Source organism: Daphnia pulex, chromosome 10, assembly GCF_021134715.1.
Source record: "Daphnia pulex isolate KAP4 chromosome 10, ASM2113471v1".
Classification (NCBI taxonomy): Eukaryota; Metazoa; Arthropoda; class Branchiopoda; order Diplostraca; family Daphniidae; genus Daphnia; species Daphnia pulex.
In genome coordinates this window covers 14,984,153-15,008,545 of record NC_060026.1, presented here as the reverse complement: position 1 = coordinate 15,008,545, position 24,393 = coordinate 14,984,153, and the positions used below count along the sequence as shown (strand labels likewise).

General features: G+C 41.6%; 7 protein-coding genes across 17 annotated transcripts in view; 1 reads left to right on the top strand and 6 right to left on the bottom strand.

Moving 5' to 3' along the window:
* Positions 1 to 498: 498 nt before the first annotated feature.
* On the bottom strand, positions 499 to 6,360 carry LOC124204330. Its single transcript, XM_046601365.1, has 16 exons — positions 6,155 to 6,360; positions 5,890 to 6,086; positions 5,703 to 5,829; positions 5,395 to 5,634; positions 4,980 to 5,194; positions 4,760 to 4,919; positions 4,465 to 4,685; positions 4,071 to 4,261; positions 3,861 to 3,951; positions 3,569 to 3,748; positions 3,328 to 3,476; positions 3,118 to 3,256; positions 2,756 to 3,036; positions 1,651 to 1,787; positions 1,435 to 1,569; positions 499 to 1,329 (listed from the first exon to the last, which is right to left on the bottom strand). The coding sequence occupies exons 2-16, from the start codon at positions 6,079 to 6,081 to the stop codon at positions 995 to 997; spliced, it is 2,793 nt and encodes a 930-aa protein (XP_046457321.1). The 5' UTR covers positions 6,082 to 6,086; positions 6,155 to 6,360; the 3' UTR covers positions 499 to 994.
* Positions 6,361 to 6,659: 299 nt separating this feature from the next.
* On the bottom strand, positions 6,660 to 8,449 carry LOC124204336. Its single transcript, XM_046601384.1, has 4 exons — positions 8,201 to 8,449; positions 7,874 to 8,147; positions 7,382 to 7,820; positions 6,660 to 7,312 (listed from the first exon to the last, which is right to left on the bottom strand). The coding sequence occupies exons 2-4, from the start codon at positions 8,062 to 8,064 to the stop codon at positions 6,734 to 6,736; spliced, it is 1,209 nt and encodes a 402-aa protein (XP_046457340.1). The 5' UTR covers positions 8,065 to 8,147; positions 8,201 to 8,449; the 3' UTR covers positions 6,660 to 6,733.
* A 75-nt stretch (positions 8,450 to 8,524) lies between these two features.
* Positions 8,525 to 13,486, top strand: LOC124204331 (glucose-6-phosphate 1-dehydrogenase-like). Of its 11 annotated transcripts, none has more exons than XM_046601373.1 (7): positions 8,525 to 9,334; positions 9,448 to 9,842; positions 10,794 to 10,915; positions 11,593 to 11,957; positions 12,024 to 12,825; positions 12,896 to 13,056; positions 13,136 to 13,486. In XM_046601373.1, exons 2-7 carry the CDS (start codon positions 9,824 to 9,826, stop codon positions 13,233 to 13,235), a joined length of 1,569 nt encoding a protein of 522 aa, XP_046457329.1. In that variant the 5' UTR covers positions 8,525 to 9,334; positions 9,448 to 9,823; the 3' UTR covers positions 13,236 to 13,486. The 11 variants fall into 11 exon arrangements, with proteins under 11 accessions (XP_046457329.1, XP_046457331.1, XP_046457327.1 ...); XM_046601375.1 differs by having other exon boundaries at positions 8,672 to 8,811; positions 9,490 to 9,842; XM_046601371.1 differs by having other exon boundaries at positions 8,672 to 8,811; positions 9,490 to 9,842; positions 10,791 to 10,915.
* A 951-nt stretch (positions 13,487 to 14,437) lies between these two features.
* Positions 14,438 to 15,214, bottom strand: LOC124204340 (pro-resilin-like). The gene is made up of 3 exons (XM_046601390.1): positions 15,076 to 15,214; positions 14,911 to 15,012; positions 14,438 to 14,856 (listed from the first exon to the last, which is right to left on the bottom strand). The coding sequence occupies exons 1-3, from the start codon at positions 15,079 to 15,081 to the stop codon at positions 14,575 to 14,577; spliced, it is 390 nt and encodes a 129-aa protein (XP_046457346.1). The 5' UTR covers positions 15,082 to 15,214; the 3' UTR covers positions 14,438 to 14,574.
* LOC124203542 (larval cuticle protein 16/17-like) overlaps positions 14,438 to 24,393 on the bottom strand; it is a 19,819-nt gene continuing 9,863 nt past the window's right edge. Inside the window, exon 4 of the mRNA XM_046600214.1 lies at positions 14,438 to 14,574. The gene's annotated coding sequence lies outside the window, so the exon portion shown is untranslated. The remainder of the gene's footprint in view (positions 14,575 to 24,393) is intronic.
* LOC124204334 (glutamate receptor U1-like) lies at positions 20,448 to 22,943 on the bottom strand. The gene is made up of 9 exons (XM_046601382.1): positions 22,354 to 22,943; positions 22,197 to 22,291; positions 22,036 to 22,129; positions 21,816 to 21,971; positions 21,599 to 21,749; positions 21,298 to 21,515; positions 21,102 to 21,230; positions 20,892 to 21,040; positions 20,448 to 20,816 (listed from the first exon to the last, which is right to left on the bottom strand). Exons 1-9 carry the CDS (start codon positions 22,507 to 22,509, stop codon positions 20,558 to 20,560), a joined length of 1,407 nt encoding a protein of 468 aa, XP_046457338.1. The 5' UTR covers positions 22,510 to 22,943; the 3' UTR covers positions 20,448 to 20,557.
* The window catches only part of LOC124204327 (protein strawberry notch-like), a 4,462-nt gene continuing 3,186 nt past the window's right edge, over positions 23,118 to 24,393 (bottom strand). Inside the window, exons 7-10 of the mRNA XM_046601362.1 lie at positions 23,961 to 24,385; positions 23,655 to 23,896; positions 23,445 to 23,589; positions 23,118 to 23,386 (exon numbers count right to left, since the gene is read on the bottom strand). Of these exons, the coding sequence (XP_046457318.1) occupies positions 23,273 to 23,386; positions 23,445 to 23,589; positions 23,655 to 23,896; positions 23,961 to 24,385 (926 nt within the window). The 3' untranslated portion in view covers positions 23,118 to 23,272. The remainder of the gene's footprint in view (positions 23,387 to 23,444; positions 23,590 to 23,654; positions 23,897 to 23,960; positions 24,386 to 24,393) is intronic.

Here is a 24,393-nt window from a genome sequence, read left to right as displayed (position 1 = left end):
AGGGAAAACGTCGACTGGAGTTGCAAAGTTGCGCATCACCCACCTCCAGGTTCAGTCGACGAGTTAGTCAGCAACTTCATCCCGGAATAAGTTTTCTTGGGCTCTCTCCCAGTCTTCTTGATCCAATCACGGCTCCTCTGTTTATTTCATCAGACTAACAGCTCCCAGGAAATGCCAGTTGTGTTAAACTTAAACTTAAAATAAAAAGGCCTGCAACTTTTTGACAAAGTTAAACAATACGACGAATCTGGGCCGGCGGGACCTTTTAAAAAATAATTTCAGTTCCTTTTTTTCTTTTATTAGGAGACACACACACAGAAGAAGAAGAGATTGTGTAGACGCACTCATAGCCAAGTCCTTTGGGGGACATCTCTATACAACGGAAACGGACCCATCAAGAAAAGAAAAAGGAGTGACTGGGCGCAACCCCATCCATTCACGGACGGCCTCCCAACGTCAGTGCATGCCGGGCAAAAGAACTCAAAGAAAGAAAAAGTCGAGATAACACACACAAAATAAAAGGAAGTGTAGTATAGTAGTACAAGTGCGTTCCAGGAGAGAAATGTGTGTGTGTGTGTATTTCCTGTCTACCGTTTCTTTTCCGCTTCCGCACCGTGTTACACACACACATAGACATGTAAATATTTGGAATGGATCCAGCACGGAGGGAGTCACCCTTTCTTTTTTCTTCGGACGTTATACAAAAACACGAAACTACACAGCCAGAGGGGTTAGGTGATTGATAACACTTGGGGGGGGAAGTGGGTGGGGTGGGTGGTGAATCTGTCACGACACGAATGGATGACACACAAACGAACGACCATCAGTACTAGTAGAGAAAGTCGAGCAATTGAGTTGCTGGATGAAATGTAGTTTTGGATGCGTCTGTGTGTGTTTTGGCTATATAATATTTATAAATAAATATAATAATATTAAATAGACGGCCAGGATAAAAATGAGAAAAAAGAAGACGGACAGAGAGAAATAATAATATTCAATGATAGTAATGGAAATCGACTTTGCGTCGCTGGGAGGGCGGCCGTAAGTTGGCGCAGGGTTTGATGATGGGCCCACTCTTGGGAGACGACGGCGATCCTTTCGATCCCGCCGAGTGGCAACTGCATTCGAGACGGACTCTCTTGAGGGCGACCCAGCCGTGGCGGCGACGCGCCAACGGTCGCAGCCACTCACCCACGGCCGAGGCCACCAACTTGATGTCGCCAGTCGCTTTCGGCTCATCGGCTGAAACGGGAGACGATCCTGCCAACGACTGGGCGGCGGCACATTCGCTGGCGTAGTCGACTACGACGTCATCATTTAATTCCCGCCCTTTTTATTTAAAAAAGTAAAGAAAGATACATGTTAATACGGCAGAGTGGTTTCTTCCGCCCAACCGGAGGCGATATCCATCCATTGGAGGCGGGATTATTTTACCTTGATCGAGACGTCGGCTGACGCAATCGGCAAGTCCTTGCAGCTGTTCGACCCTTTCGCCAGACTCTGTCCAACTCCATTGGACGCCGAAAACCAAATCCGTGTACCCGCTGCTTCCGGCACTGACGACCAGAGCTGCCGGCCAAAAGTCAAAATCAATTTCAGAGTGAAATGTAATCCCCCCCCCCCAACCAAAGTATAAAAAGAAATCCTTACGGGGGAAACCAATGGATTCCGTTGGTTGGCTGTTGGATGGAGTCGATGATCCTTGACGCCGGATTCGCTTACCGCGACGTCCTCCGTTCCGTTCCGGACGCCATGGTTGTGGTCTCGACGGTCTCTGTCGGTAACGGCTGGAAATAAGAGAAGAAAAAAACAAATTAAAAATAAGGATCAGGATTCACGGTGGACCTGATATTATTATTATAACATGGGGATTCTTTTTCACTGTCATTATTAGACCAGACGACCCTGAGATACCAAAAAAAGGATCGACATGACTACCGACTCAAACTGAAACCTACCCATCATCTCATAACAAGATATTATAAGCTAAATCACCGTGGTTGGAAACCACCAAACTTTTATTTTGAACCAAAAGTCATTTGATTACCAAAAAATCCCAGGAAAAAATAAATTAAGGATCAAATTCTTCCGCTAGCTAACTCATAAAATGGTCAAAGTTCTCCTCCCGCGTGTCTTATGGCACCCGGAAAGAAAAAAAAAGTTGGCGTCTGCCATAAAATGACGTGAATCCCCCCAGGCGCTCGACTTTGTTGGCCGTCTCAGAAATGTGTCAAGTAGAGCCCCAAAATGTGTATCCTGGGAATGAACAAAAAACTCTGTTTTTTTTTCCATCGATAAAACAGGGTGGACCATCTTCTTGGCCGCCTTGTAGTTAATAAGGAAACGGGCAGGATCGATACTTTTGAAAAATAAAGAGAGAAAAAATAAACGGACAGGACAGGAAATCGATAAGCGACGACATTGTTGGTTGGGATTCGCCGTGTATAACTAAAGGACACACGACACCTGGGCGGAATTTGTTGTTTTTTCCTTTACGATCCATCAAACGAGGCGGTAAACAGGTTTATAAGCAACTCCCATGATTAAAACCGAGAAAATTCAATCAAAAAGAGAAAAGCTGCAGGTTTTTCCTTTCATTAATCCGCCTCAATATTGTACACAGCCGGAACTCACGACATCCGCGCTGGAGATGGCGAAAAGTAATTGGCCAGTGAAAGCTGGGTGTTGCGGAGCGTGTCACGGTGATATTTGGTTATGATTTTAATTGATACGAGAGGGGGCCACCACCACCAACCTGTAGTCTCGGCTGGCCAAGTCGTAATCCGCATCGGCGGAACTGCTGCCGGCGGTATCGACGTAGTCGTTGCTGTTGCCACTGGAAACATAAGCGCTATCCTCTTCCAGGTCTTGCTGATCCTTCCAGGTGGCGGTGGCCGGTCGTTGGCCCGTTTTGCGGTAGCGTGACTCGATACCGACGGGCACGGCAACAACAGGATCCGGCGGAGGCATTAAATCGGCAACCGTGGGCGGGTCGTAGTCGTAAGACGCTGGAACTGGCGCTTGGAATCCTTCTTCCTAATTTGTTTTTATGATGGAGAAAAGAAAACGTCGTAAAGTTGCCGGGATCATTTTAAAGATTTTTGATTTTATTTTTACATGACGTGGGCGACTGTTCCAGCGGCCGTGTTTGCGGATGCCATGCTGGGCCGGGTAGACGATAACGTTGGGTTCCATTTCTTCCGTCACCCGAATGGCGTCCGAACTCCGTTCCGATTCCGTGTGCTGGATGTAATTGCTAGAAACAAACAAATAAAACTTTTATTCAAATGAACTAAATAAACTTTTGAGTGAAATTTTTAAATTTACCTGAATTTGGCGCGCAAATCGTCATCCTGGGAAACGACGTCCAGAATGTCACGAAGGGAAGACTCGGCGGCGTAGCCCGTCGTTTTCGACGGTGTCGCTCCTGGTGTCGAGTAGACGACCAAGGCCGGCAATTCACCCTGAGAGGAGAACTAATAAAAACCCAAACCCAAAAAAGTTACGTTAGGAGTCGAATGGTGATTTGAAGGATGGAAATAAAAAATATCCGTCGTGTGTTTATTACGCCCATCAGTCGATTGATTTGGATTTGAGCCGTTTCGTCTTCATCGTCGCCGATCCAATCCAGAATCACATCGGCAGCCGTTCCCTCGACGGCCAGCGACTCGCCGTGCACGTCCCATCGTCTCAGACGTGCCGGCAGGTTCATTACCACTTTGCCGTTGCTCCCGTCAAGTACCCGAATCTGCCATGTTTTTCATGGTGTAATCGTAAAATAAAATAAAAAGAGAAAAGGGAGGCCACTTGATCATAATAATCCGCCGGAAGGAGACTGTACACATATGCTTGGCAATTACCCAAGTCGTATTGGCCGAGCCGGACGTCAGAGTCATCTGGATGGCCACATCTGGCAGCTCGTCTTCATTCAGATTGGCCAGCGCTTGAATCCTGCCAAAGTAAAAAAAAAAAATTAAGTTTGACGGAATGGGGGATGCGGTCATCGAGTCGTAAAATCACGTTGGGCGGATGAGAATAGGATAGGGGGAGGTGGGGGAGATTGGTTATACTTGAGGGTTGTCCCAGCTGAGACTGTATGAATCCAGAGACAATGAAAGCCATTTCCGTTCAAGGCCACCACGTCCTTGCCGCCCGCCGTGCCGTTATCCATCGTGACAATAAAATCCTCCATCCCGTCGGACGTGATGTCGCTGACGACTATCTCGTCGATCCGGCTGACGTTGCTCAACACGGTGCGGACCTGAAACGACCAATAAGTGCCTTCTTCAGCTCGGATGATTCCGGAATAAAAAATGAAAGAAAATACAGTCAATACGGTGATGGGAGGCTAAGGATTTTTTTTTGTTCCCCCCTTTTGTGCTTATTCCAATTTCTCGGAGCCGAGGACAAAAGCGGACGATTTACGGCCGGCCAACTATTTCTAGTCCGTTATACTATATTTACCAGATCTTTGCGACCGGAGGCGATGTCTTTGAGGGAAGCCATAAAAAGACTCCCGTTGGTGCCCTTGGTGGAATAGAGGACGAGAGTCGATCCGTCCCCCGAGCCCTTCAGCAGCGGACCGAGAGACAGTGAGCCTTGATCGGGAATGCCCGTCAGCTGCAACACGTTGCCCGTGTAGCCGTTGACTATGGCAATGTAATCAGGGCATTTGACTTGCGATCCTGCAGACACAAAAAAAAAGAAAACAAATCAGCATGATGGATATTGCTCCTCGGAGGATTAAATTTGACGGGACCTCTAATGCCGACGACGACGTCGGGAACTTTATCCCCGCTGACGTCTTCGACGATCTGGGCCGAGCGGAAATTCGACTCGGCCAGACAGGGAAGCTGCAGCTTGTCGGTGGCTATTCCCCAGAGTTGTTTGCCATCTTTGGAGCTCACGGCCCACAGCGCCTAAGGCAATAAAATACTTATTATTCTGGGTTTTTGGATAATTACACTGGTCTTTTAAACCCTCGATTTGCCGGTGACTGTGCAATCGATAATGCCGTCCAGGTCGAGATCGGCCAGACAATTGACGGAGTAGACGGCGTCGTCGAGCCAAGTCGTCCACAAAATTGCGCCATTGCTGCCGTTGACGGCCACCAATCCTCCGTCACAAACGGTGGACGAAGTGTTGAAATACAATCGGCATAGAAACGACGTCAATGGCGTCACTCCATTCAAACCTGTTGTTAACAATATGCAATTAGATTTAATGGCTATAATGATTTGATTGGGAGTGGGGAAAACTCACAATAACGAGTGAACTAAAGTGAACAGAAATCAGGTCATGCGAAAAACCTTGAACCAAAATGGAAACAATAACACAGATTAACTTCACAGAAATCATAAGAAAATATTATGCCAACGTGTATCATCAGCAAACCTGAGTCGAAACCAATGATGATGTCTTCAATAGAGTCTTTGTTGATGTCGACAGATGTGAGGACCTTCTGGCCCTGCGATATGGCATGGGGTATGTTCACTTCCCAAACTGCTTCTTCCACAAAGCTGTCACAAGGCTCTGCAAACGGAACTCCACTCTTGGTTGGCTTCCAAATGCTTACCCTTTGCACAAAATTGGACAAGTGCGATTTAGCCAGAAAGATCACCAACCCTGTTAGTCCTGATTTGATGGGAAAGAAATGTCAACAAACATATGGTTTGGCAGGAAATCAATTATGAAATGCACACCTGTTACAGCTCCCAAAGCAATGGTCACATACAAAATAGTGATAAGAAATGGAGACCCTTTTGGCGAAGCAGTGTGAATTTCCATCAGATGAACACCATTTGAGCGACCATTTTGAGCTCCCAATTTCTGCGAAGAAGGCAAGGACTCTGTTAAATCACATCAACAGTTTAAAAATGGAAATACTACCTTTTCTCTTTCCGTTTTCTTTCTGGGTGCCATGAGAGGTTTTTGAAGGGTTTTGTCTTTGTTGGAATTCCGAAAGCCATTCCTGGCAGATTTGATGAAGACTTCATCATCCACATCATCACTCAGTGTGTCTTCATCTAGGCTGTCATTTGATGGCAGTTTGTTTCTGATCCCATTAGTGCTCGTCTCCATTTCGGCTGCAATGAGTGAAACCTTACACCTTAGTATACAGGCTAAAATACGAATATTTAAAAAACACATTTACCTGATTATTAATAAAAAATTAACGCCAGATCCATCAAAAGAATGAGCGTGACGAATGGATCGCCGGATCCCGTTATTCCGACATAAACAAATATGGTTGAGACGAACGCTGCTAGAGGCGCTGTGATAGTAAAATCTTCGATCGAATCGACAATCATCTATTTCTAACGCATGTGTTGTAGCACCCCCAGACCGTGACTCCCGAATCGTGGACTACACACCAGTAAAGGGGAGAAAAAACAACAAAGCAATGTAAAGTCAATATCACAAATGGGTGCCTCTAAGAATACAACTGACGCAACTGGTTGCCATGGCATCTTCGGCGTTGTTATCCATTCACGCTCATCATTTCATAAATGGCCGCCTCAAGCTGGGCGATGATTACCCACGCAAGATATTACCCTTTCGTCGAAAGTGCACTTCAATCGACATGGCATCTCCATTTGCTTTTTACTTATTTATTATAAACTAGCACAAAGTGCAACTTCTTGTTGTATAGATTTGAATTATGACGCACAAAAACTGGTTTATTTTTGGAAATCGACTGAAAATAAATACACACATTTATATTGACTAGAAATTAACTATTGCGCCAGAATTCTTCCAAGCCCGTGATTCTGGGTGGGCGGAACCTCTGAGGCCAGAAACGCGGTGGATCGATGATAAGTTTGACGGTGAGGTAATGCACACCGTTGATTAAGTGGTTGCCAAATGGTAGATTTCCCAGGAAACCAAAGATGCCGGTTAGTCTTTCGAAACTTTGGTAATCGGGAGGGGAAACCCGTTTCTTAAGTTTCCCCCTGGGCAAACCCACCACCCAGGCGATGAATAGATAAAACGTTTCGTAGGAAATCCCCGTGTAGCGGCGTGCACCTTCGGCCACAGCCCGGCCCATATGTTCGTACTCGGCGGTCAGAGAAATTTTCAACGAAGGTAAAATTAATTTCGATTCAAAATAGCCGGCCCAGCGGCGGGCTTGCGTCAAATTGTCTAGCCGACAAAAGTTGAAACGATCGTCGATTCCTAGAATCCAGCCGATGCAGCGCCACATGTGAACGAATCCTTCCAGCTCTTTGTCTGTGGCGCGGGCAATACCGAATTTCTCCGGATGTAAAAGGATCAGTCCCATGAAAGCGAATTGAGTTCCGTTCATGTCCAACTAAAAATAAAAACATACTGGCTTATTATTTATTTAATTAATATTACAGGCGGGATAAAAATACGTTACTTGATTTAAGTATGGGACTCGCTCGGTAGGCGTCGCATAAAAATTCATGTAATTGTCGTTCAGCAGAGGAAAAAACGGGCAGTCCGGGATATTGCGTAACTCCCGCTGTAAGGTGGCAAGGATGGGGCGGCCTTTGTCAAGTGGTCGGCCGCATTGGGTGATTTCCACCTTATCGACTAAAGGACGGATCTCGGTCGAATTGAGTCGGATTGCGGCATCCGTGTGATGTTGGCGGACCATTTGTAGACTTTTACGGGCCTGGCTATCTGCCCGCCATATATCGCCCGTGTACCAGCTCATCACGTGCACCGTCGTGCTGATGTAGCGCCGATAAGATTTCCAGGGCGTTTCCGACCGTTTGGTAAAGATGAGCGGTTTCAGCACTTGCGGTGAGTAGAGCAACATGATCAGCGACACGAGATGGGCGAAGAAAATTCCGCTGCGCAAAGAATTAGATTGAATTAATTCGATTTGAAATAGTTAATTATATACCCGTAATATTTTTTGACAAATTGCTTGCCAGCTTCGTATTTCTCCATGTCCAGCCATGGTGGGGTTTCGTCTGGGATATTTCCCAAGTTCACTAAGACATGTTGGCCTTCAATCAATTTGGTCATCATTTCCTCCATTTCTTGATCAGATAATTCTTCCTCCAGAGGTGGAGAATTTAAGGATTTTTGCATTTTTGCAATTTTATTAGTCACTTATTTAATTAAGATTTTATCACGCGCAAGATTCATATAATAATACTTATAGAGAAGAGAAACTAAAAACGACTAAAAAGGTCTGATACGTATTACGTAAGTGGTATCAGAATACTTAATTGGAATGATCACAGTAGGTAATACTGAAATGGTTGATTACATAACAATGTAACAATTTCTAAGACACTAACCATTGTAGAGAATAGATACGATCAAGTTAGTTGAATGCTTTTAAATAAAGAAAGTCTGCCGTGTAGCAACTGATAACTAATTTTGCACAAGGTTTAACTAATGAGAGTTAAAAAAAATAACAAATGTCCTCAGGGAATGCCGACGGGTATACAATGTTTTCGCCCTCTACTGGTCGAATATCTAATCACAATCCCGCCACGCCACCTAGTGAACTTCCTCTCAACTCGATAGTGAATTGAACTAATTTCTTTTCTTTTTTATTTGACACGTCACCATTTAAACGTTTCAGAGACCCGAGAAAAATTAGCATATTAAACGAGACGAATTGGATGGCCTGTTATGTAAGTGTTACGTATAATGAAGCAACAAGTTTCGGCAACCACAACAGGCGATCTGGCTCCCCCCTCTTAATTGCTGAATCATGTGAGACGATGCAAGTGGTTGCCGAAGCGATGAGGCCATACCAGCACCTGTCGTCTGTATCGGCGTGTCGTAATAGGATAAACATTCCACGTTTTGGTCAATAATCCATTGGTTCGTTCAATTTTTTTTGAAATTTTTCAATTTTCCATCAGTTTCTTCAATTTTCTTCATCATTCATTGAGTCGTGACGCGTGTTGCGTGGGAGTTTCTAAAACATGTGGATCGATCTGGTCTAGTGGCCAAAATCGTTACGTGTGTGTGTGTGTATACTCGCACAAGTCGTGATCTTTGGCACTTCCCCATTTTCTAGACAAACAGGCACGCTTTCACTCACGTCACGATGACTATCCAAAAAAGGAAACAAAACCGTGACGCTTATCTTATTGTTATGAATAGTATATGTATAAGAGAGCCAGACACCTGTAGGCAATTCAACTTATTTCAATCGTTTTGTTTTTCTCTTTCCATTCCACACCAAAGCCTGGCTGCTATTTATTCTTATTACCGTGCCACCCATTAAGACGTAAACTAATAGCAGCCAATTGGTTCGTGTTTTATTGTCTCCTTCCTCACACATGATTGATTGCCAGCGTAAAGCAAAGACCATCAGCACCTTGTTTGGACAGCTTCTACGGTAATTAGTGAATAATTGAATCCCAAAAGACTTTCTTCAGACTATCACTTGCAACTAGTAATTAAATAGGACGTCCAACGATCGTATCTTTTATCTCATTTTTTGTTTCGCAGTCCATCGCGCAGGCGAAGTGAACGGGGCTTTTTTCTTTGCAGGAGGGGCGCGGCGAAAAACAGACAGACACGCACGCACGGTGGCTCGATATCAACAAAAACCAGCACGCATTGTAGTCTCATTTCGTATACGGCCTTCCGAACGACCACAGTTGTTGAATAACGATTGCTGAGCACATACAAACCGACTATACACACAAGCGGTGTAGTGAGTGTGTGTGTGTAGCGACGCATTAAAAAGGGGCCGGCTCGAGAGATAGTTGTCTCAATCGTTGGCAAGACGGGGTCCTTAGCTAGTTGCTGTGATAACTCGGTAGTTGTGCTTCATCCAACGACTCTTCAACACCGTCACAACAATCAACCAACAGACGACGACATGGGAACTAAAGTTGGAAGTATAAAATAAAAGTTTTTTCCCTTTTTATTTTATGTCTTTTTACATATTCCTGGGCTCGGTTTTTTGTTGTTGTGTGTGTGTTTTGTATAGTTCCATTTGAAATTTACAGCCCTTTATTTTATTTTTTTCTTGCACGTAACTCGTGGGAAATGTGTTGTTTGTCCTCTCACACTTTTTTTCTCGTCTTTTTTCCTTAATTGGACGAGATTGGATTACGGCAACCACCGAAATCTCCAACTGTTTCAATTTGACAAGACCCAACGTGTGGATTAAGTGTTTCATTGTAAGAAAAAAAAAATTCCTCCTTCATTCCGAACGAAAAAGATTCGTTTATTTATTTCTTTAAAAAAGGAAATAGCCAGAAGGCATCACATTCCTATATCTTCTCTCAATTGGGTCCCTTCTATTTTTCCTAGTACCGTTAGAGACCGCCTCGGTAGATAGTTGTCTCACACGTCTCACAAAAGTTGTTGTGGATGTCGGTCGATTGCGGAGAACAACGTTGAAAAGGAGGGGGGAGAAAGATGGACGATAATATCCAGATCATTGCTAAATGTGGAAGTGGTGGCCAACCACACCCACACGCTCGGCAGTTTAAAAATCCATTTCGAATTGGCCGTAGAGAGAAGGAAGGAAAAGGAGACCATTGTTTTAACCTCGTTGTCTGCGGTAGAATTGAAATGATTTAGAAAGCTCGAAATTTTGACTAGTTTTTTTTTTAAATTTCAATATGCATAAATTTGTTGTTGTTGCGGTGGCGGAGTCACAACTTTCGTGTGCAGCGGTATCATCAGTATTTCCGTAACGATCTAACCTCAATCTCTTTTTTTTTTTTCACGGATAACACATGTTATTGTTTTTCACGCAATTGCCCCACTAATGAAACTACTGTCATTTCACACGATTTTAATATCATTTTTTCTTTTTTGGTTGTTATTTTAATCAGGAGATTCTTCGTCGTCAGAGGACACGCTCGCTCTCATCCGCAAGTCGCTCCGCTCCGTGCACATGTCTCAAGCGGAGGTTTTTGAGGAGACCCTACCTCATAGTTTCGTCATCTTCGGGGCTTCGGTAAATGAAACTGGTTTTTAAAAATTTTCTTTAGCGACTTTGTCGGCGTCCCACTGGGCAATTCATCTTCCCCGGAATGATCGGCCAGCTCTCTCTCTTTATGCCAGTAGTCACCTGGCACCGCAAAAGCGATCGTATTGTAAATGCATAAGAGAGTGAGCGCTGCTGAGCGAGCACTCGACGCTCCGTTACACGCCACGTGAAAGTGCCCTCAATTTTGCTCGCTACTCCGCCACGTTCGCGTTTCTTTTGTTCAGAAATTCCCCCCAGTTCGATTCGAAGAAAAAATAAGAACCGGTTTTTTTTTTTAACACAAGTACAAACCCCAAAAAAAAGTTTAATTTGAAGTAGTAATAAAAAAAAAACTGGAAAAGCAACTTTAATTGCGGGTTGCCGAATCTGTTTTTTTTTTCTTTTGTTTTATCGTCTGGCTAATCGCCGCACAAACGAAAAAAAAAAAGTTACACGCTTTATTTTAATTGCACATTGTGTGGGAGAAACAAAAACGTTTATTTTTTTTAATCAGATAAGAGATAACAGAGTTATGGAATTTTTCTTTCCTCCCGACAAATGGTAGAAAATTGGAATTTGCGCATGTCCTCTCACTTTCACGCACTATTGATTTAAATGATTGTTTTTTAATTGACATGTTGATTATCGTTATTCGATGCAAACAGGGCGATTTGGCGAGAAAGAAAATCTACCCGACCATCTGGTGGCTGTACCGCGATAATTTATTACCCAAGAACACAATCTTCTATGGCTACGCCCGTTCTCACATGAAGGTGGAGGAGGTGAGAGCCAAGAGCCACCAGTACATGAAAGTCAAGGAGGAGGAACAGGAGCGCTACGAGGCTTTTTGGGAGGCCAATCGCTACTTTGCGGGCGGCTATGACTCCCGAAGAGATTTCGAAATGCTCGATCAGGAGATGATTCAGCACGAACGTGGTCCAGCCGCCAATCGACTCTTTTACTTGGCCGTCCCACCGTTCGTTTTCGAATCCGTCACTGCCAACATCCGCAGTTCCTGCATGGCATCCAAGTATAAATCTTTCATAAATTAATTCAAAGTTCATGTAAATTTAATTCATTTTTTTGTTTTTTCCAGGGGCTGGACTCGAGTGATTGTAGAAAAGCCGTTCGGTCGTGATTTGGAATCGTCGGCTCATTTATCGGCTCATTTGGCGGCTTTGTTCCGTGAAGATCAAATCTATCGAATCGATCATTATCTCGGCAAGGAGATGGTCCAGAATTTGATGATTCTCCGGTTCGGCAATCGACTGTTCGGTCCGACGTGGAATCGTGAGAGCATCGCCAGCGTTCTCATCACTTTCAAGGAACCTTTCGGCACTGAAGGCCGTGGCGGCTACTTTGACGAGTTTGGCATCATTCGTGATGTCATGCAGAACCATCTGTTGCAAATGCTCTGCCTGACGGCCATGGAGAAACCGGCCTCGACTCATCCCAACGACATTCGCGACGAGAAAGTCAAAGTGCTCAAATGCATTCCGGCCCTGACGATGGACGATGTCGTTCTCGGCCAATACATTGGCGATCCCGAAGGCCAGGGAGAAGCCAAGGAAAGTTATCTGGACGATCCGACTGTTCCGAAAGACTCCACCACTCCGACTTACGCCTCGGCCGCTTTGCGAATTAATAACGAGCGATGGGACGGTGTCCCGTTTATTCTTCGCTGCGGAAAGGCGCTGAACGAACGGAAAGCCGAGGTTCGGATCCAGTACCGCGACGTACCCGGTGACATCTTTCAAGGGCAGGCCAAGCGCAACGAATTGGTCATTCGCGTTCAGCCGGGAGAGGCCATTTACGTCAAAATGGTTACCAAAACACCTGGCATGAGTTTCGACATGGAAGAGACCGAGCTGGACTTGACGTACGGCGCTCGTTACAAGGTAAATTCTCATTGAATAATGAACAGGATTTTATTCATTGATTAATTGTTATATTGTCTGAATTGCATAGCACGTCAAAATGCCGGACGCTTACGAACGGTTGATTCTCGACGTCTTTTGTGGATCTCAAATGCATTTCGTTCGATCGGATGAGTTGGCCGAAGCCTGGCGCATCTTCACGCCCCTCTTGCACCAAATTGAAGGGGAGAAAGTCAAACCACTACCTTACAAGTTCGTTAAAACTTTCACTTTGTTTTGAGTCTTCTTTTTACTGACGTAATTATTTTTTAAAAATTTTAAATGGAAAAAGGTATGGATCGAGAGGCCCGAGAGAGGCTGACGACTTGCTGGCACGCAGCAATTTCAAATACTCTGGCTCGTACAAGTGGGTGAAACCTTCGTCCATCTAAAACGACGACATTCCGAACAACGAACATTCCTGGATCTTTTTTTTTTTACACTTCATCAAAATTAATTGAAATTAAGCAGAAAGCCTTAAATGATTTAATTATATACAGGTCTATCTTGGTTGTCCTTTTTTTAAACAAAAGATGGTAAATTTTATGTTTTCTTTCTTGTTTAAGGGGTGGAAGCGAATGTTCGGTCTCTGTATCTGGCAGATTCGTTGAGCTCAAAAATAAAGAAAAATTCTATTCCTTAATGCTAGGTAAACTTTCCTTGTTCTGTTTGAAGGAGCTGGGAGTTGGCCACAAAACATTTGTTCACCCTCACCGAATTCATGGTTCCGTTCAGATGGACATCCAGCGTCCATCCGTAGCTCTTGCAGTTTCTACTAACAATTGTTCTTCAACCACTCAATGCGTTAGCTGACTTGTTGAGTGGTTTAATATGATTGGTGGAGGTTGAAGAACAAACCGCTCAGGTGTTGCATCGTCAAGTCCCTCATCCACTTTCCCTTAACAGTTCAGCAGCCCCCCACAAGTTTGTTGGAGTGTAGAAAAGTGTTGCAACGTTTCGGTCACTTTTTGGTTGGAATATTTTGTTTATCATGGGCGGATCCAGCCGTCCGTAATTGAAATCGTTTCCGCAGATATTTGGTTCCAAATGTTGCTCATTTTGGCGATGATTTCCGGATCGTTAATTTGGTTGCCCATTGCGGTGACGTCACACTGTTTTATTTACATTAAACCAGCATAAAGTATCTGACTGAACCCAACGGATGCGCTTATATTGAAAAAGAACATCAAGCAATGGCGTTCTGGAGCCAAAGCATACAATCTCCATCGCTTTCTCAGATTTACTATTCAGGATGATCGTAAAACAGGTATTGACTTTTTGATTTCAATTTTACATAGTAAATTTACAAATTACTTTTCCTGATTCAGTAGGGCATTACTAAACATTTACGCTTCACGGAGAAGCACGCAACAACTTTCTAGCTGAGGACAACGTCACGGCTCTGCTTCACGACAATCGAAAGTTAATGTAGATGCGCATCAATGCAGTGTCCTCATCCCCCAATAAGTATGGGACTCGATCTTATTTATCTAAAATTCAATCAAGTTATTGTCAATTTTCTTGTTTTATTTAGGCAATTCTTCGATTATCTACTATTCAGCTACGTATTTCTGTTTCGTCAGTGAACTTGCGCTACTTTGTCGCTTTATATTTCCATTCCATATATTACAAGATTTATAGTAACAAACTTACAACCAATGAGGCATTTAGGGATCGGAGAAAACGCATTGGTTCATTATGTTCCTGCAGATTGTCGAGTGTTCGGGCTATTTAAGCACTTGGGTATGGTTTAGATTGTTCAGTTTGATAACTCGCTGGTTTGTTGCTGTATGAAGAAGGTGCGGGATACTGGGCCTCTCCTTCGTATTTGACTTCAGCGACGTATCCGTTTTGGTCGGCTCTGTAGGTGACGATTTGGGTGCGGCCGTCGGGCAAGGCAACGCGGTAGGATCCGGTCGTGACTTTGCCGTCGCTTTCCTGTTGGTGCGAGTAGTCGTTCTTGCTCGGCTCGTCCTTCACTTCCCAGGCAAACGAGTGCGGCATAGGAGCGTGCTATGGAAAATCAAAATTTTTAATTTGAACACTTGAACGTTATTTTTAATTTACCTGCTGTTCTTCGTAGGATGACTTGGCGGCATTGCCGGCGTACTGTTCCTGTCCGACTGTCATAACGACAGCCAACGAGACAAGGGCGACGATAGTTTGGACCTGTTTACGAGCATTAAACTAAAATAAAAGTCGCAATCATTTGAGTAATAAAATGAACAAGACCTGCATGTTGGTTGGTGAAGCTTTTGGTAGGAGAATCGAGAATCGACTGATGACTTTTACCCAGTCGACACAGCCGTTTTATAGTTACACTTTTACACGATGGCCAAGGTGATTCTCGATAGTGTGGTCAAGACGTGCGACTGAGATTATTATTGGAAAGAAAAGGGAAACTTGTCAGGTAAAAGAACAAGAGCGACAATTACTTTTGAACGTTCACTTTTGTGGTTGCATACCGTTATATACGTCAAAACTTTCATCCGGCGTTGTAATACTATGGGAGAATTTTCTATTCGCTTCACCTTTCCCTTAGTTGATCCATTGACATAATGTTATTACTTGCTAGAAATCTTGGCTTTTGGGGTGTTAGAAAATAATGGTATTTTCGGCTGATTATTGCTATCCGCTCTTTTGCAGTTGAAATAAGATGAAACATTACGAATTAACTGTTGCCGTCAAGGAGCAAGGAGTATTTGATTCTAGAACCCTCGTCAGAGCTATAGACTCTGCCCTCGTCCAAAAATGGGCGAAAATTGAAATATTGCTTCATTGGTATCTCTGGTCGGTTGTGTAGCAAGTTGAGAGGATTTTCTCTTATGGGATTACCCATTTTATAGTATTACTAAAGTTTATTAAATTTTTAACTAGAAATATTGTGATCAACGTTGAGATTTCACACAGTAATTTCACTGTTGAACGTTATTAGAGTTTTGATCTACGTTATTTAGAAGGGTAAAACATACCTGCTGAAATCATATAAATGAATAAAGTTTGTCTCAGTTCCGTGAATTTTAAAAAAATATCAAAATTCCCACGCTTGCCTCGTGTCCAGCAGATTTCGAGGCCATCCTTTCACGACATGCATACCAGATACCGGTGACGGGTGACCACATGCACTCTATGTCATTGTCGAGTTCTATTTCACGCTTCGTGGTTGTGACATATACATGACAAGTATACATTTTATGACGCTCTACTTTTCTTGCTTTTAATCGCATCATCGATGGCGGAGCACGGAGGGAATAACCACAACAATATTTCCAACAGTTTTTCCATAACAGTGAATTTGAAGTATTAAAAATTTAAAATCAAAATTGCTGAAGAAAATTTATAATTTAATATTGATCGTATTATAATATAATGAAAGTTTTTTAGTGGAAATAGAAGCAAAAGCAAACCCAGCTTTTTGGTTGTTTGTTTTTAAGCGCACTTCGTCATGCTACTGTGATTGTACAACAAACACAAGATTCAAAACTCATTACTAGATGTCGCCACTGTCGTTCTTGTTGTTTACGTTCCCATGTCATGAAACACGAAAAAATGGGCGAAACCAAACAAATTGTTGCTAATTATACTTGTATTCCTGTGATTTCAAATACCAAATGGATCTTCGTATCTTGTGTAGGTTTATCTTGACCTAGTTTCCTTATTTTCATATTATACCAACTTATTTCTTCAAATAGATGCATAGCCAATTAGCTAACTGTCAGTCATACCAACAAGTTGACTTCTAGCACTCAGTCACTTTCCATCCATTAAATCCAAATGCTGTCAAAAGCCTTAAACTCATGTTTAAAGCACACATATAGTGGAATATAAATGTTTGGGTGTGAGTTATTTTCCCATTACTGCTACCGCACCAAACAAACTACGTCAGTTGCCTTAGGGCTACTAAATCATCACCTATATGATAAAGGTAAGCATCAATATCACCTATCACCACACTACTGCAATACTTCATAACACTTTCTTTAGCATCAGGAAATGTATCCCACCTGATGAGGAGTAATACAGTTGGTTGCAGTAATTCGATTATTACGGGTTTTCATCATGAACATTTCAGTGTGCTTCTTGGAAAAGGTAAAGATTGATATGCTTTTTTAATTTTTATATTTTCATTAATGCAACACAGTTTTTTAAAAAGCATGCAAGATCCCCGAGGACATCCTTGAGTCAATGCTGGACAGAAGAGGGACTTCCACCAACTTTCTGCTCCATCCTTATCTTCAAGACGTACGCTCATACAGCTTCACTGCTTCAGCGCTTCTTATGCTGTTACACGTCTACTTTTCTTGCTTCACTGGCGAGTTGGATCACTTCAGTTGCTGTGACTCACCTGCAGCCACTCACCAAGGGATTATGGCCAGGTACCGGACAATTGACTTATTTTCGTAGATTATCTTCTAGTAATCTATTTGCGTTAAACTCTCTGTCTGTGTAATGATTCCAAAATCAGGCCCTTCTTGCGCGTAAAAGAATTGTGAACTCTTTTTTCCAACGCTAGATGGCTTTTCGATCATTTTCAGCTGTCAAAACAGTCAGTTTAAGTTACTTTGCAAATCTCTTTAAACATTTATCGGCAGCTGTTGTGTGGAAATTTTTTAGTGAAAACTGACGTTAACTTTTCCTCCAACAAAGCTCTTGTTAGATTTTTAATAATGGGTTTTTTTTTCTACTTCCGGTTTTCGCATTTCAGTCAGTACTTCAGTAAATACTCATTTGACGCACAAAAGAACCACATATTCGGGATCCTTATCAAATTTGTGATAAAGTTCATGTTCTTTTTTGTACGTACGCGTACTTCCGGTTTCGAAAATTTTCCTGAACTATAGTTCAGGAAAATTCTCGATTTTGGCCAAATTTTAGATTTCGTTTAGATCACATCTAATCGACCCCAAATTTCATGGAGATCACGAATATCTGGTTTATTTTGACGGGAGCTCAATGGTTAAGGCGCTATCGCTTACTTCCGGTATAGTTCCGGAAAATTTGCATGAAACTAGCAAGTGAGCTCTATTCTGCGTATATTTTTTGATATTGCCAGCTAGATTTTAAGCAAATAGAAGTGCCCTGTTTAAGTTTACAGCAGAAAATCTGATCCTTGTACCAATGTGTAACTTAAATTGCCATGTCATTTCATAAGAATTGTTTTCTCTTTCAGGTATTGCAGAGGAGACGTTGAGAAGACCGACACCAAAAACGTCAGTTGCAGAACATCCTTTGTTGTTGGTAATATGTTTTCGTTAGTTAACCCGTTGGCTGCCACGCTTTTGTTCCCCCATGTTAGCTCTGTAGCACGGGCCCGCGCTGTTCGGTCTCGTGGTTTATTTGCCGCGGGGTCGGACAGTTGCACCAGCCCCAGATTCGCCGAAAGGCCCTGTTAGGCAATGCACCATAGGGACTTCCCCCCTTGTCGATACGGTGATGGATTCTAGAGGTTGTGCATTCCATCTTCTCCTGTCACCGTGTCAGCCCGGACTTGTCAGCAATGGCAAGTCCCACCTTGGTCATAGATCCTTCAGACGTGGCGCGTAGAGTAGTAGAAAAGCAACCTACGGGTTGTATGGCGTGGCAGCCAACGGGTTAACTTAAGTGTATTGTATGTATGTATGTTTATATGTATGTATATTGTATGAAAAGTGGAGGAATTGTGGGCGGAGGTGGGAAAATAAATGCAATTCCAACTATTTATTTCTGTTTTAAATTTCACATTTCAACTTTAAGAATCAATACTTTTAAACACACTACATATCGTAAACGAATATACATAGTTTATTTAGCATGAGAAAGAGCTGGTTGATGTTCAGAAAATCTTTTTAGAAATGTCTTCAAATAAAAGAACAAAATTTCACCGATCAGTCAACTGTAAACATGGCCGTGATAAAACTGCATCCAAGACATTCAGTCAGGAGAAGATTGTGGCAATTAATATTAGGAAGAAGTCGATACGGAAAATAGCAACTACTAGTCAGGAGCAACTAATCTCGGGGAGAAGTAAAGTAAAGCTAATAAAAACAATATCTAATTGAGACCATTCATTACGAAATCGATTGACATGGCATAAAACGAGTCAATTTTCTGGGAACAGGAACAAAAGAAATGTACAATACTCTAAAATACTGTCATCTCAAAATGACGTTGTCCTCCAACGCCACAGAATTTACAGTTAAGTTTGAATCTTGCGACCTCACCCACCCTGAGAGATAAAATTAAAGAATCCAAACTCCAAAGTACCTCCTTCCCCCCCCCCCCCCAAAAAAAAAACTTCTTTTAATTTTCCTGTCAAAAATGAATCCTAACACGTCATCCTAACACTAAAAAGAAAACCTTTTAGAAAAATTGTGATGTCTCAACTTAGACAAAGGAATCAGATTTGGAATCTTTGTGTTTTCACTAAACATAGGTAAATTACTACATGAAATAATTTGGTGATGAACAGTTGAACACGAGTCCTGGCCAATCTTGCAGATCTCTCTTAACACCTCAACAACTTCTGAAGTCAGGAAATCTGAATAAAATAGAAAGATAAACACAAATAATGTTTAGGTTCATTAACTATTCTTACTTAAATAAAACCAGAACAAAACTATTTTGGGAAAATTTCAATATGGAAGTTACTTTGAGCAACGAATCAAAAGCTGGGCTGGACATGAAGAACAAATATCGATACTGTTTGACAGCGAGAAATGTTTAATGAAAATGAAATGACTACAAAATATATGAAACAATACTTAGTAGCATAATTAGAAGAGAAATAACCAACTAGAAAAGGAATTTCCAAATTCCAGGAAAATGGCGAGCAGAGGCGACCGACCGTCTCCTCCGACCACGTGAGAACTGAAAAAATGAAGTAGCAGACGATGAATGGCAATGGCCGATAGGCAGTAAAGAATTTCTCCGCTAGATGCTATACAATCGCCTGTATCAGGCGGCAAATGCAATGCAATCAAATTCTTTACCTTCGTGACTTCGTGTTGTAACAAAACTGAAAGTTATTTGAAAATTGTAAATACAATCAATTTGACAAATAATTTAAAGCCTACATTGTGAAATATCAACTCTGAGGACTCAACATCTGGTAAATTTTATACCTGAAGGCTGAACCATCGGTATGGCGACCGTAGAACTCCAAAGACAGAAGAACTCCACCGACAATAGAACGGAAGAACCCCAATATTTTAAATAATTTTTAAAAATGTCTTTGTATGCGCCAGTAGAACTTCAAAGACATAAGAACTATCCTTTTTTTAAATATTATTAAAAATACCCGACAATAGAACTCCAGTGCCCGACAGTAGAACTCCTTATGTCGTTGGAGTTCTACTCTCGATGGAGTTCTACTGTCGCATACAAAGAAATGTTTATAAATTATTTAAAATTTTATTCGAGGCAGTTGAATGTCGTGAAGGACGGCCTCGAAATCTGGACGCGATGTGGGTTAAAATGTTTTCTATGGGAACTCGACCAAATTTAATTCAGATGCGCAACCCACTTCGTGGACGATTGTTTTAAAAATCAACAATGAACGAAAGTAAATGATTAAATATAAAACCTCATCAAAATGACGATCCTTTACTACCTAAATTGTGTATGTATTTTATTAATTAGTTGTATTATAATTAAGTCAGTTTTTATCATATCACATCTAGAGACTGCCTCACCTAGGAAACTTAAAACGCATATTAACAAAAATTTCTGTTTTAGATTAGTTAGACGTCAGATTGCCATCGTAAGATAATTTTGTCTTGATCTTCTTAAGAATGCATTCGACAAACAGAACAATGAAGCTCAATGCGGATCCCAAGGCGAGAATAACAAACGCTCCGGCCACGTCTTTAAGTTTAAGTGGAACTACTTTATTAGCTGCGATTTTCGTCGCTTCAGAGACTGAGCAGCGATTGTAGGGAACGGCAGATCTTCTTTCAGCATATTGGATCAATCCCGCTTGTTGCATCAATAGGAGGCTATTGTGAAAACACAAGACAGAAAATTAAACTGAGAATTTGTTGAAATTATTTGTCTAATAATAATTTGAATACTTGTAATTGACGGATTTCGTTATGGGGCTGTTTTTCGGATAGGTGAAGGTTTGTGGGCGACTATAGAAGGTCTTTTCGGCCAGTGTTACTCGACATTCTTTTTTGATTTTGTAGCTCTGATCAATCAAAGATTCACCTGTAGACTTGATCTGCACCGTGGATTTCAAATTGTAAAAATATTTACATAACCAAAAATGTATCAGATTTTACCAAAACGAGAGCAGAATTTTCTTTGACGATAGTAGAAATATCGTCGACAGTCAGGGCATTACGAATACTCCGTTCAGGGTGATATCGCATACGCTCGCTAATTTTCTTCATAGTTGCATCCGATGAAGACTTTTTAATTAAAAAGAGAAATCAGACATTGTTTGCTTTGGATGTTAAAAGTTTACATGGTACTCACCATGATATACTCCTCTGTACTAGATCCTTTGATAAGCAAAGGATTGACTGCTCTATTGTTTGCTAAATCTTCAATGGAGCCCACAGTCGCCTTAAAATTTGGGATGGACAAAATCGAAGTGTACGAGGCTGTAAAATAATTCATGATGATGAAACTTCCGAAAAAGGAAACAAGGCAGACTAGACGTAAAGGCGTCGATCGATTTCTCAGCGTAGCCCCTAACACAGGAATATCAAAATTTTGGTTTAAATTACAGCTGTAACGAACTCCAATAAAAAGTAAATATTAAATGGTGGAGAACCTTGGATCAACATCCAGATGCAGAAAAAGTAGAAAATCCAAAATGATAAACTATTCTGACATTCCATATCCGGATTTGATTTAGTTAGGCGGTGAATGATCCATGCGGACAGGATCATAAATGCGAAGAAACAACCAATAGCCAGCCAAGCCTTAAAATTAAACACAAACCATAATTTATCGTAAGTTTTGTATGCTTTACGTAATTTAATATTTGCCTGAGATTGGAAAGCTGAAGCATCCACCCATTTAGTTTTCTCTTTCGGAAAGGGAATTAAAATAGCAGCATCAACGAATAGGACGGGATAAGATATATCTGACACCAGTAATTTAGCGGATGAGGGAGCACTAGTAGTGACACACATGTCAACTTCCTGAGATGGAAAGAAAAACATTAAAAATTATCACCGTGCGTCGTCTCCAGAATTATATACATACCCTACGTTGCATCTGTCCGGTTGTTCCCGTCCAAGAACCGTTTGGACGAAGGTAACCAGGTGATAAGATGTCTGAGGGTGGAACAATTGTATATCTAATTTTTAAAAAATAATAAAAAGTGATAGTAGTAAAGCGGGAAATTGCAATAACTTAAGCATTACGTGAACTTCATGTGACTTGATAAAATTTCCAGGATGATTTCCTCCAAAATACCCAGGCTAACAGTAGTCAGCTCTTTATCTTTAACCAAAGGACTCTGAAAATGAAAAGTTCTTCCTTATGAGCTTGACTTTAATTAAGTTTTAACTCTTGGTTTACCTTGGTAGCGCTCAGAAGAAGATGCTTATTCTCAAGTTTGCTTTTAAGACTGTAAACATCAGCATTTGCTTTGAAATTGTCAATAAACAAAAATTCCGTCACACAAAATAGCACAAAATATCGAATAGCAAATGAAAACGTGTTCTTCAAATTCATTATTCGCGTAGTTATGGATATCCTGTACTTATACCATTAAGAAGTCGTTAATTCCTTTTTACAATACTACCAAAATCATACAGACTAACTTATCGATTTAGCGAATGAGATCCCCGTTTTCAAGTGCGTGAAGGATGGTGCTAGAATGACCACTGAAATACATCTCTGAGTTGTTGTCGGTTTTCCCAAACTTGCTTTGTGTGTTGTGGTTACCGTTTCCAACTTCTTCTTTTCAGTTTCAAGCAATTCAATCTCAAATTCACGCAAGGATTCAGTGAACTTTCATTTTCTATTACTGCGTCCGCAGTCGGATCACCGAAAAGTTAAGCATTCGAGCATAACGTTCATTCATTATTGCTATACACCATGCTTTGTTGAAAACAACCTATTTAACAATGCTTAAAACACAGCGCTAGTTTTAAAACACATCGAACCTGACATTCTGACAAGTCTTTGTAAATTCAAGTACATGAAATAGACGACTTTCAACAGCCACAGTGCTACTTTTCAAATTCAAACGAGAAAAAGATCACAAGAATTTGTGATTTTGTTAGCGACATTAAACTTTTTACCGACTTATAAAGTGGTCCTATCTTAACCTGAGCAAATACAATGTAACAAATTCTTGTATGAAAACGACAGGATTGAATTGGATTACAGAAATTTTGAAACAAAAAAGCTTAAGCATTTTAGGAAATGTCTATGTCATGCGCTTCGTTTTACATAAGACACTTTACCTTAGCAGCGAAACGGAAGTCACAGGTTAGAATTTCCCTCTTCCGCAATGCTTGGTAAGAAGGTTAGAAATGCTGGACTCACAGATCGTCGGGATAATTAAACCAACAGTCCTTTTGCCCCCGACGTGTACACAGGCAACCTAATAAATATATTTCACTTGCATTAAAAGGAGATTTAAATAAACAGAATCTAGTTACCTGCATAGTTCCATTGGCATTGAGTACAATCGTTTCGACATCTTTCCAGATCGAAAGTACCGGCCCACACAAAATGTTGTACGTCTGCAGCCGCAAACCTTTCCGACATTCGAGTCCCATTGCCTTTTTAGCACAACGTCCATACCTAACATTTCAGGAAATCACATTAGTTAGCATTTTGAAATGGAATTAAATAATAAAATAACGAACCAGTAGGAATGATAGCAATCGGTTTGAGAAGCGAAATATATATCATCCCAATACTGTCGAGCTTCAACAGGAGTGACTTTACGTAATTTCTTTTTCCTGTCAGTTAAAGACTGTGGCATCACTTGCAGACCCGTATTGGGTCGGAAAACCTTGTACAAGAATTCCTTTTGGTCGCATCTGTCAGCGCTGACGGGGATGTCACTTTTCTCAATGAGCGAGACTCCGCACTTTCCATTGAGAAACTAGAGTATAATAAATGGAATAATTAAAAATAAGAAAATTAAACCAAAATTTGGATTATTTTACTTCATTTGAAAGATAAAATCCTTCGTTGGCTCCAGTAATAGAATTCCATTTCTCTTGAGCCGTTTCCCAGCTCATTCCCCGGTCGAATTCAAATCGATGCAGTTCGATTTTGGCCGCTGACCCCGTTGCGATGTCAGTGGTGAATGTTTGAAGTTTAGTCCGGTGGATATTTTTACCTTCGCCAATGTCAACAATCCCCATAGCGCTGAAATCGGACCTCGTTTTGGCGTAGTGGATGGTCATTGACAGAGTGTCGGTAAAGTATTTGTACAGCCTTGTTTGCAGCTCCACCGGAACGCCCAGGATCCGATTAAGAAATTTAGGAAGATGAGTGTTGTAAGGCGGTGGAAAAGCGTTAGGAGCCCAATCCGTGCCCAAAGCACATTTCTTAATTAGTCCAACTGAAAATAGAGCTTCACTTATGTCTAATAAT